This window comes from Melanaphis sacchari, unplaced genomic scaffold (assembly GCF_002803265.2).
Source record: "Melanaphis sacchari strain LSU unplaced genomic scaffold, SCAv2.0 Contig20_pilon_pilon, whole genome shotgun sequence".
Lineage (NCBI taxonomy): Eukaryota > Metazoa > Arthropoda > Insecta > Hemiptera > Aphididae > Melanaphis > Melanaphis sacchari.
The window spans coordinates 4,159,012-4,171,966 of record NW_020271042.1 but is presented as its reverse complement, the minus strand read 5'-3'; the positions used below and the strand labels follow the sequence as shown (position 1 = coordinate 4,171,966).

At 22.4% G+C, this 12,955-nt stretch overlaps 1 protein-coding gene across 2 annotated transcripts; it reads right to left on the bottom strand.

Moving 5' to 3' along the window:
- Nucleotides 1-1,506: 1,506 nt before the first annotated feature.
- Nucleotides 1,507-12,424, bottom strand: LOC112593508 (elongation factor 1-delta). 2 transcript variants are annotated; one of them, XM_025337914.1, is made up of 11 exons: nt 12,322-12,424; nt 11,450-11,547; nt 7,275-7,361; nt 6,163-6,226; nt 6,015-6,088; nt 5,005-5,038; nt 4,774-4,937; nt 4,121-4,190; nt 3,428-3,553; nt 2,287-2,402; nt 1,507-1,567 (listed from the first exon to the last, which is right to left on the bottom strand). In XM_025337914.1, the coding sequence occupies exons 2-11, from the start codon at nt 11,540-11,542 to the stop codon at nt 1,529-1,531; spliced, it is 867 nt and encodes a 288-aa protein (XP_025193699.1). In that variant the 5' UTR covers nt 11,543-11,547; nt 12,322-12,424; the 3' UTR covers nt 1,507-1,528. The 2 variants fall into 2 exon arrangements, with proteins under 2 accessions (XP_025193699.1, XP_025193700.1); XM_025337915.1 differs by lacking the exon at nt 7,275-7,361.
- Between the last annotated feature and the right edge of the window lie 531 nt (nt 12,425-12,955).

Genomic DNA, 12,955 nt, shown 5'->3' with positions numbered 1-12,955 from the left:
GGCCGGATTAAGGTTTTTACCGCTCATAGGCTGAAATAAATTTACCACTTAATTTACATAGGTATTTATATTTTACTTCTATAAGTGATATGTAAAAAACCCTTCACACCTCATATTAAAAAAATTATCATTAATAAAATAAAAACATAAAGTTAATACTTTATGTTTAATATTATTAATAAATAAAAGCTCCTTAAAAAAAAATACAAAAAAATAAATATTTTTCAGATTTTACTCTTACGTCTTGATTTTTTTTCGCAGTCTTCAATAATGTCGTCTTATGATAACTGATTAGTTAATTCATGTTCAATACTTAGTATAGCAAGTGCATTTAATTGATCTAGTGACATTAAGTTTTTTTCATGTAAAATTTGAAGAAGTTTGGGAACATTTTTTTTGTTTATTGTCAGCTAGTTGTATTATGTGTGCCTTTAAGTGTAGACATTCATTAATTAATTAATTTAAATTTATATCACCATAGTATATTTCATTGTTGTGTAGCTCCTTTAACAATATCATCATGTGATAAACTTTCAATGTTTACAATAAAAGCAAATGGAAATAACTGCTTTATAACGAATGTAAATAAACAACCAATCGATTTTGTTACAGCGTGGTGTATAACAAAATAATAAGCCTAGTACAAATATCTTATAATTTAAGTATAATATTTGAGACGTCATCGCTTATTGCTGAAATTTCCCCACATTGTACATTATCTACTATAATAACTATTATGAAATTAATGACAATAATATTATAACACTTGTTTTATTATCTAAAAAAATAAACTAAGTTAAAATCAGATTTGGCCAATACAAGTTAAATGCTTCTTTCTTTCACGATTACTATTAATATGATAAAATAATATTAATAATCTAATAAATAATAATAGATATTATAAACTTAATTTCGGTTACGGTTTATTTAGAAATACTTTATTTCACAATCACATCGAACTGTGTTCAAATTACATGTTTTTATATTTTATATTTAAAAATAATATCTCAACGTAGTTATTAAATCACACCATAAAAAATTTGCTATTTCATTTTGGTCATTAAAATTTGCTGCCTTAGGCTTTAGCCTAAACAGCCTAAGCGGTAATATAACCCTGATTGTACCTACTTTATTAACTTTATTTAAAATACTTTGATTTTTTTTTTTCATCTATTTATAAATTATGTCAATACAACCAAGCAATTAATGATTGTAGGCAAATATTTGTACAGTACTTTATTTATTTATTTATTTTTTTGTTTATTACTTAACTGTCACAAAATTGTTGTTTCTTATAGAAAAGAAATTGAAGTTACGTTTCTAATATAATTTTGTAGATAAATTTTTTCATGTTTATTAAAGTAACAAAATATTACCTTAACAACATTATACATAAATAATACCAGAATCAGATTTCATATTAAAATCAAATGATTTAAAAAAAAATAAAAAAGTAATGGTTTTTTAAATTTCACATTTTTTTATTACTTTATTTTAAGTTTTGAGTAAATCATTTTAATTGTTGATCTTAAATTTTGTTGAAAGCTGCTATGTCAACACTTTGAATCTAAAAAAAAAAAAAAAAAAATTGAAGTAAAAATTAAATGTAATGATATTGTAATAACTAAACTACATAGTGATGTTAAAAGCCCTAATGTTTAAAATCAAACAAAATCTAATCCTAATATTTTTTTTTAATTTTAACTAATTCAAATTTTAAATGTTTACTTTAAATCAAAACCAAGCTAAGCTATTACAATATTATAATAAAACAGAATAGAGTTTAAAAATCAATACTTCTATCTAAGTTTGATTTTAAAGTTTAATTAAAATGTTTCAAATAACTAATGATTAATTTTAAGACACTGAGTGCCTTGATTAACAGGTATTGAACAACTATACATTGTTCTCATAACCAACTATTAACACAACACATTTTATAGACATCGTTATAGCTTAATATAATTCACTTAGTTGTCAAAATAGTGCTTCCATTTTTTACATAATAATAAATAAGTTTGATTATTAAATAATCTTATTAATGAGAGTCTGAAATCTATAATTAGTCACAGTTACAGACATATAAAGCAAAAACTAAGAAGCACTCAATATGTCAATAAGATAAAAATAATAGTAAAATAAATAATTAATTATTATTCTAAACCAAACTAAGCCCAAATTATAACTTCATAAATTTAATTAGCAAACCAAATACCTAAGTTAATTTTGATTCAAAATCAAATGGTTTATAACATCACTAATAATGAATAAAAATAAAATACATACGAAATCTTCAATTTCTTGTAATGTTTCTTGTAACCAATCAATTGATACTTTTTCATCTTCAACAACACAACTAATTTGAAGTTTATGTATTCCATAAGCTAATGGAACCAGCTTAGCTGAAATAATTAACTTAATTATGTGAAACGCTCTTTTAAAATTTTAGATTACATTATACAATAATATTTAAATGAACTAGATAGTAGTTACATTATTTTAAGCATTTTTATTGTATTTATACATACATTTACATAACATAAGAAAGTAAGTTAATATTTACTAACAAATTCATAAACTCTAATACATGAGATTTGTATTTCCTTAGGTAGAATATTCTAGTAAAATTAATTAGTAATTAAATTAAATTAAAATTATTTACTAATATGTTGCTATCAACAGTGTTTTTGTAGGAACAATCAAACTTTTATATTAAACTTTTTTAAATCGGAAATTTATTTTCTTTAATTAAAGAGAAAATTAAGAAACATATTTTTTAGTTTAAACTAAACTTTAATCTATAACTATATGTTTTTCTAAACATGATAACTATTTTCAAATGAAATATTTCAATAATTTATTACCTATCACAATGTAAGCCAAGTTAGACTAAAGCTTTTCCTTAGACTTTCATAATTTAAAATTTAATTTAATAATTTATAGTTAACACTATAATTTGTTTGAAACTAAAGGCAAGTAATAAAATAATCATAATGATTACCCAATTATACAACTTATATACATAAAGATAGTATACTAATACATATTTTGTATTGATACATTTAAATACAAAATACTCATAAAAGTGTTTAAGTATTTTTATTGGTTTTAAAAATTATTTGATGTTTTAATTATCAAAGTAGTAGTACATCTCTTCAAATAAATTGAAAATTAAACTTAATTATATGTACATTTTTTTACTGGTAGTAAAAAAAAAAATTATTTATCATAGTTTGATTTAAGATTAAAATTTTTACATTTGAAATTACAAAATACTTTTTAATTCTTTTAAAAATTCATCATTTATAAGATTGATTATAGTGATCTAAATATAAGAATAAATAATTTCTGGAGATAAGAGAATTCTTAGAAATTGTAATTGATAAAAATGTATAGGAGAAATAGAGTAAACATAAAATTAGCTTACATGCTCCCCATAGTAAACCATCAGTAGCAACTTGGCGCACTGCTTTTTCTAATTCCTTCATATCAGTTTCATCATCCCATGGCTTAACATCCAATATGATGTTTGACTTTGCAATAAGAGTTGGTTCTAAACATTAAAAAAAAAATATATATATAAAAATACTATAGAAAAGTAGTATTAATTAATAATATACTGGGTGATTTATTTATTGAACTCTTATTAATTAAAAATCTATCAACGTCCTTGAAAATTTTTTTTACTTAGTTCTCAAAGAGATAAAACAACATTTTTAAAAAGATATATATATATATATATATTATCGTTATAAATTTTTAAGTTTATATTTTCTTGAATGACAACACAAATTTATAATTTTATATTCTGAAGCAAAATACTTTTCAAATTATTTCAGCATATACAAATTTAAATTAAGACAAACAGTTCATGACCTATAAGTAAAATAGTAAATTAGTAAATTCTAATTTGTATGTATATTAAATACTTTAAAAAATATTCTGCTTTAAAATGTAACATTAAAAATATATTTTGCTTTAAAAAAAAAAGCAAAAAAACTTAAAAAATTATAACAATAAAAATATTGATTTATTTTTATTTGAAATTATGTGAGAAAATTTTTTTTTAAAGATTTTTTAAAAAAGGGTTCAATAAAATAATTGGAATTTATATATATACTTTTAGATTTTCGAGCTGAATACTCAGCTACCCTCTGGGCTTTAATTTTGGCTGCCTCTTCAGATTCTTCCTAAAAATGATATTAATAAAATAATTATACTATATTTATCACACAAAATAGAACTACAGTACAATCATAAATTTAGATCTTAAAAATCAACTTTATAAAAATTAAGCATAATTTTGAATATAAATAAATAATTTATAACTACATACTCTCTGATTTTTAGTATTAACACGACTGATAGTCAACTTATAACTAAATATCAAATCAACTATATTCTATTAAATCGCTTTAGAGGACTTTTCTGGAATAACTTATTCTCAAAATAAAGACTTGTAAAAGACTTAGATACTGATTTTAACTTTTAAAATAAAAATATTATAAACAAAGTGACCGAATTTGTTTTTACAAGTACCATATACATACACTGGTTAGTGATTTTCAAATGCATTGTAAATAAATTTGTATTAATGAATTCTTGAAAATGTATACTTTTATCGTTTTATATAACTTTTTATTGAACATATAAAAATTTTATTGTTAATATATTAAGTATTTTATATTTTTTGCTTAAATGAGAATCTATCTAAATAAACTAAATAACAACAACATTTAAAATAATTTTAATTATTTAATGTATGATATTTACTTCAGAATCTGATCCAAACAAATCCACATCATCATCTTCATCATCATTTACTTTTGATGTTTTCTTTTCTTCCGGTTTAGAAGAAGGCTGAGCTGTTTTTTTAGTTTCTAATGATGTAACACGAGCTTCTAATTGTGCCATAAGACTTTGTAATTGTTCAATATCTAAGTTAAAAATTAATTTATATTTTTAATATACATCTCATAGAACTAAATAATATTATTTAAGTACCTTGATTCAATGAACTTGAATTATTTGAAGAACTCTGAAACATAAATTGTACATGATTATATATAAATATGAATAGAAAACAATAATATTAACATATTCACAACCATGTGTCAACAATACTTGACATAGGATTTTCATTTAAGCCTATGTCAAATATAGTTTACATAGAGTCCTTTCATTTTTATATAGAATTATTTAACCTATTCTAAAAAATATTATAGTAACATGGTTATTTTAAATACCTCTATAGCTCTATATATTGATTGATATACATGGTTTTAAAATCTAACGATTAGTTAACAATATTATTATTTTTTTAATAGTATTGTTTATGATAGGCATATATTTATTTTTTATTTAGGGTTTTTTTTTTTTTTTAAATAATTTCCAAATTATGCCAGAGGAATGAACATTTTAAATTATAAAAGACAATATTTATCATGATTATAATCCAGACAATCCAGTAGGACTCAAAAAAAACTAGAAAATTAAAAAAAAATAGTATAATTTTTTTAAAATATGTTGTACTTTTTGAGTAATATTAAAATATAGATACTTCATTGGTTCTTTTAAATTTAATTACATTCAATTATATTTTTAATCCTGACTAGATAAAAAAGCTTATTTCTAGCTAAAAACTTAAAATATTAAAAAAACAATACTTAAGCATAGATAATGTGTTATCATAAACAATAATATAAAGTCAATTTACTCTAATATTAAAGATAACAATACATGATTGTTTCTACTAAATGCAAAATTGTTATGTTGTATATTTATAAGATAGAAACAAATCAAGTAAATGTAACATCCACTTAGTTAGATCTAAAACAATATTACTAAGCAATATCAAAAATTGTTTATTTTAATCTCATCAAAAGCTTGTTTTATAGAATTAAGGAATTATATTTTAATAAATTGACACTGAAAATTAATTTGAAACTATTTCATATATTAATTGAAATAAAATTTAGTTAGTTGTAATTATCTTTAATTTAGAAAATACTTACACTTGGAGATTTTCCTTCCAATACACTAACGCGGACCTCCAACTTTTGAAAAGCATTTTTTAATTCAGCAATTGCTATAATATAGTTCAAAATTATCAATTTTAATTAAACATATATTATACCTAAAAATAAAATTGTAATTAATTACCATTTATTGTATTGGAACTTTCTGTATCCCTTGAACAAATGACAGATGACTCATATTCACCAATCTAAAAGTATAAAAAATAATTTATATAAAAATCTAGAATCATTATTTTTTTAACAGTTTAATTGAAAAGCTATAAAAAAAAGTGAGAGATTTTATTCAATGATATTTATCTGAATATACTTTTGACAAAAATGTTTTCAATATTTTAAGCAATTAAATCCATAAAAAAATATAAAACATTATTTTTAATCAGCAAAAAAAAAAAAAACATTACAGTAAAGACTCGATTAACTGTCATTCACTATTATCCATCATTGTCAAAAAAACGCCAATCATGGTAAACTTGTTACATGCTTACATTAATTGGTATTGACATGACTATCAAAGGTATAAAAATAATTTGGAATATCTAACATAGTACACAATAAATGTGACATGAACAAACACACTTTTAATTAAATGTAATCAGTATTGATGATTAGCCTGTGCATATATACATTGTATTATTTTTTTACTATTATTTATGTAAAAATACTCGTTATAAAATAAATATTATATATATTTAAATTGTTTAATGAAAAATTTCTGTTAACCATTTTTTTGAATATCTATCAAGGCTCCAATTTTATTACTAATAGTTAATTGAGTTTCTGCTGGTATATATATATTTATTTTTTTCAGTTTGGAACTGACGGCGCCACGGGGACTGCTTGCACATTACTTCCACAGATATAAATATATATATAACTAGTAACTAAAACCATTTTAATAAGAATATAATTAAATGTATGCTTCTTAGAAATTACTAAAAGTCAAGTTAATTGCACATCTCACTTTATTGACATTATATTTTATATTAAGTAATTACATGTCATTATGTAAGCATGGCATTTAAACTCTAAATAAAACTTATATTTTGTACTAGGTATATTTTTATGGATTAAATATTATATTATTAAACATTTTTGTGATATTCAAAAATATTCAGAAACAAAATCTCTCTCAAATTCTACACTTAAATCTTATATACAATAATATAATATTATTCTAAAATGTTAGTTTAGCAATATGTATGAATAATTTATATATGTTTTACGAGTTTGTCTTACATTTAGAACTTTCTCGTGCAAAATTTGACGAGCCTTTTCAATCTCAGCTAACAGCACTTTCTTGCCAGGGGCCTCACAACCGGTATTCTATTAAAATAAAACCAATATTCTACTACATATAAAATAATTAAATTAACATAAGCTATTATAAAGTACTAGATACTTATATCTTTCTACATATATTTATGTTTTAATTATAAATATGATCTACTATTCCTATTCTTATAACTGAAAATGTATATATACATATATATTTATAAAAAATGTAAAATAATAAAATAAAATAGATATCTTTTACTTAAGCGTCATGAAAATTATTTTAAATTTAGCATGTATTAGAATTAATCTACAAATATTTACAATCTCAAAAATAATAGTAACAGAATAACTTTATTTTGTATAATGTTAATTAAAACTTTATTTGTTTTAACTATTTAAACTTAGACAAACTCGATACAACCTAACAATTTTTTTTATCAAGATTATAATAATGTTAGTGATTAGTTTTCAATTAATGATAAAAGTAGTAGAAGTAATTATTAATGATACTTGTTTGTAATCACTCACCATAAGCTAGAAATATATATTAATATAATAATGGTAAAACCGCATGATTATATTAAATAAAAATTAATAAAGTCAAATAAGTTGGAATTATTTTGCTGTACATTAGTTGTCAAAAGAGACACTGTTATTAGCATGTTAAATTTGAATTCAATAATATATTATAACTGAACAGTGTACACAAATAAACAATTAACAGTCAATCAGCCTATATCACTAAGTTTATTTCATGATATGTTTTTTGATATAGCTATTAAAGTAATTTATTTTAAATGTTATGAAAGTTGATGTATTTTTTTCAAAAATATTACATTAATTATATAATAAGTATTTAATAATTATAATAATATGTATACACACCATATTATATCAACTTAAAATAACTCAAAATCTAATAACATTTGTTTTAAGTACCATTAAACAGTAAAAATAGGTCCAACATCTTAAAATAAATGAAAAATATCATTACTTATAATAAAATTTATAATAATACAATATAAGTAAAAGTTATAAGTGCCCATAAATAGGTTTCTGATTTATAAAAAAAAATTAATATTGTTATTCATTAAATCTCTATAAAATATGTATTTTTGTTAAAATTTGAATTTTTTCCAAATGTTTATTAAAAATAATTATGTTTGAAAAAATATGTGAATTTTTAGATTTTTTTTAGTTTCAGTAGGAAATACTTATGAGGAATATTATATTACATTTTCAAACCTTAGCTTCCTTCAGTTATGAAAAACCAAAGATTTTATTAATTTTTTACTACAAAATACTCGTTTATAATTCTTGATTTAAAAAAAAAATTGAACTTCAAATGAATATGAAAAAAAAATTGTGTCTATGAATTTTTAATAAATTTTTAACAGATTATGATGAACCTTGAATCAAATTCTCAAGAACTTTGACCTGTCAATAATTTGTTTATTGACAAAAATATTTGTTTTTTTCGTAATTTGTTGTTTGTTTTTCCTGGATATTTTGAAAAATACTGGTAATTTTTCCATATTAAATCATACAATTTAATATGTTAAAATATTCAATTTATATGTTTATTATTCAATAAATTCAAAATTGATCAATTTAATAAACTTTAAAAAGAAATTACAAAATATGTTTGAAAGTTAAAAAAAATTACCAAATAAAAAGAAAATAATTTTTTTTTGTATCTTATAATACAGGGTGTTCCAAAATGATTCATCCGATTTAAAAAAATCATATTTATTGTAAAATTTGATTAATCATGTTAGAATTAATTTTAAATTTTGATGGATTATTTTAAGTTTTAGGTACAATGCTTATAAATGTTCAATGTGACCCCCCTTACTTGCACAACACACATCTAAGCGATATTCAAATTCCTCATAAACCTGTTGAAGCATGTCAACTGTAACCAAGTTGATGGCGCCTGTAATGCGACTTTTCAATTCGTCAAAATCTTTTGGAAGGGGAGGTACATAAACAATGCTTTTTATGTAACCCCAGAGAAAAAAAAAAAAAAAAAAAACTTCTCAAAGCGGAGCACACAAAACGCTTTTTGTTGCTCGGTCGACATTTCGATAACAACTAATTAAGTTACGTCACTAACGATTACGGTGCCGAATTTAACAACTAGATAACTTAAAATAAACTTAGTTATCTAATCTTTCCATTAATACATTGGTCATTAACCTGCGATTAACCGTTGCCGAACTATATCAGTTCGTAATCGGATGAATCATTTTGGAACACTCTGTATAACATACATTTAAAAAAAATATTTTGGTAATTCTATAAAATTTATTATGGTACTTGTATATCTAGGTGAAAAATATAGGTATACTTATTCCTGTTACGTTGGTTACAGTAAAATAATGTACTTTTAAGGAATGAGCATTCCTCATAAACAAAACTAATTAAAGAAAACAATTGAATACTCAAAATGATAGTTGTGAAATATAAAAATTAAGTTTGTACAACAGAATTAGTTTTTAAAATAAACTTTTTACATTAATGAATATTAAAACTTAACAACAAATGTTATAAATCTATTTGAGTAACTACTATATCAAGTAACATGTATTTTAAAGAATTAAAAACTATAATATTCCTAGCGATTTCCATTCTAAAAAACATTCATACCTTCTTTTTCTGATAAATAACATTAAAACAATAAACCAGAATTATAATTACTTAAGCAGTACAAAACATGATGCAAACATACAGAATAAAAATGACAAAATATGCACTTAAACACATGCATCTATATTGAAAATTAAAATTTGGTTTATAAAATCAGTTTGATTTGAAAGGCCCACATTTTAAAGCCTCATGATTGTACACACACTCAGTTACACTTGGAATGAATATGTAAATACTAAATGTATATGGTTAGAATCTTTAATTATAATTTAGAAAAATGTTATTCTAGAAATTAAAAATAGCTATACTCAAAGATTTAGTTTTAATTTCCAAAGTCAGATGAGATATTTTTTAAAAACTTTTCTGTATCAGCGAACACTTGGATAAACAGAGGGCACTAAGCACCTAATTAATTAATATTTTATATGATTTATAAGTGACACCTAATTCTAAGAAATTTTGTCAGTGTTAAAAAAAAGAGTTTACAGATTTTTAGTAAACTGCAAATAATACTCTAAGAGTTAAGATGACAACTCAGTAGCTGACTCGTTTGCAGGAGCATGGCTAAGTTACACCAGATAATCTACATATCTACATAATAGGCATAAAAATGGTTAACTTTCAACGAATGCGACAAATAAATGTAGCTTGACCACAGTTTGACAAAAATTGGTCTCAATCAGATTGTCTTTTTTAATTTGAAATAATATTAAGTTTAACTGGATATAATATTTGATCCCCAGGAATTATAAGCTGAACAACATTTGAAACTTTAGTATTTAAACCATTATTTTTTTCAATTACTACTGATAATAAAATAACTAATTATGAAATAAGGAGTTTAAGATCATAAGGGTAATACTAACTTAATAAACATAGAGAAAACTGAAAATATATGAAGAACACAGTAAAAGAAAATTATGATTAACCAACTCAAATTTGTGTTAGAAATGTGACTTTAATTAATATAAGAATGCATAAAATTAATCCTAAAAAAAAATGTATGATATAAGCTTTGCAGTGTGAACAAGCGGTAGGTGGTTAGTGCTCTACTATGTATTTGAGTTCTCATTTATACAAAATCGACAATTTTAAAACATGCACTTACTAGTGCTGCTGTAATAAATGAATTAGCACTACTAAAAATAATTTTTTCAGCTTATTCCAAAAGTTAGTAGTAATAATAGAACTAATTACAAATCTTAGCATTTATATTTTAAAGCAGCAAACTCAATAAATGTAAGTTAGGTTAGGTTAATGAAATGATTTTAAAAGATAAAATCAAGCTTTTTATTTGTAGTTTCCTCAATATAGATAACTGTAACCAAATATATTCACCAGTAAAATATTAATGAAAAAGTAATATGTAATAGCAATAACCCAATATTAATAAAATAGAATAAAAAATAAATACATTTTAGATGATTAAATATTATAGACGATTATAATATATCAATAATATCAGAATATTAAAAAATATTCCTTACCTTTGATTGTTTTTCATAGAACATACGTTCTGCATCAGCATACTTTGATTTATCGAGCCACACTTTTTCTTGAGCTAAAATCTCCAATGCCATTTTATCTAAAAAAAAAAAAAAATATTAGGTTTATAAGAAATATAATGTAATATAATGGAAGTGAAATACTTGTATATTTTGTCATGATAAATTATTCAATTATTGTTAATTACAAAATCCAAACTAATATTTGTTGCTATTAATTTGAAAATTGTAAAAATAATGATTCTAATTAGTTTTGACTATTTTTGTCATGCTACTATCTTTAATATTAATAAAATGTACACCCAAATGCAATGTTATAAGTCACATTATTTATGTATTAACATGTGTAATTTTGTTATTAACAGGGTATAATACCTATATTTAATCTTAATCTTAAGTCTCACTATTGCATAATAAAGAAAATAGTATTTTCAGAAGAAACTATTTTACTTATTATTTTTTTATTAGAATGAATACTGATTAACTTAATGATAAATTTAAATATATGAATATTGTTCAGGAACTCTAAGGATTTAAATGAAATACTTTTGAAGCAAGTAACAAACAACTATCATCTAAAAATTGTTGTTATATCAATCATATGTTTGGAAGATAGTCAACATACACTACACAAGGATATGACATCTTCTTAATCACATATTTTACAATATTTATTTAATGTTTTTGTTTTTTTTGGTAATAATTAATAAAATACAGGCCCCTGACTTAGAACCTTATAACCCTTAGGTCCTCAATTACTTAATGTAGATAGGTGACTAAACCACTAGGTACCCTTTTTTTAATATACGTACACCACTGTCTTATTTCAATTATTTATTGAATGTTGTACTTATTTTTAGGGATTGATTTGAAAATTGAGATGAAGAAACTGCCAAAAACTTGTTTTAAGTCTATTAAGTCTAAGACGACACGTTTTTGAAACTTGTAAAATTTTAAAAGAATGAATCTAGAAACGTCAATAACTGAAATGATTTTCTTATCAAAAAGTGAAACAGAAACTGTTTCTAAGTTCAATACACCGAATTAGCATACTAGCATTGATAATATATAATCTACGCGAGAATTAATCGTAGAGTGCCACTATAGAGTAATAAAATTGATAAAACCTACCACATATGTATATAATCTGTGCAAAATGCAATAGAAATTAGAGATAATAGAATGCTTATTTTTATCGATACGTAATCTACTGCTCTGACCTTTGGCTCTGATTCTAGAAATAAATAAATAATAGAAGTAATAAAACATGTTAATGTGTCAGCACTACTGCACTAGAATTAGGTATTTATTCACTCAACATTTAATTAAAATTGGAAGGGAGATATTCATTAAACCTGAGTAAGAAGTAGTAAACACATTATTCCTGAAAACAACAGAATCACGGAATAAATTTAATCTGTGGTAAAATTACTGTAGAGAAAACAAAGGTTTAATAATATGTATAATTTATTGTCAATTGTTCTAGTA

Excerpts from the sequence above, each read along its gene's own strand:
- LOC112593508 (XM_025337914.1), bottom strand. The coding sequence starts at position 11,542 with ATGGCATTGGAGATTTTAGCTCAAGAAAAAGTGTGGCTCGATAAATCA. Across the intron at positions 6,227-7,274 it reads TGCACGAGAAAGTTCTAAAT|ATTGGTGAATATGAGTCATC; the intron begins GTAAGACAAACT and ends TTATACTTTTAG. Across the intron at positions 4,191-4,773 it reads TGTTTGGATCAGATTCTGAA|GAAGAATCTGAAGAGGCAGC; the intron begins GTAAATATCATA and ends TATCATTTTTAG.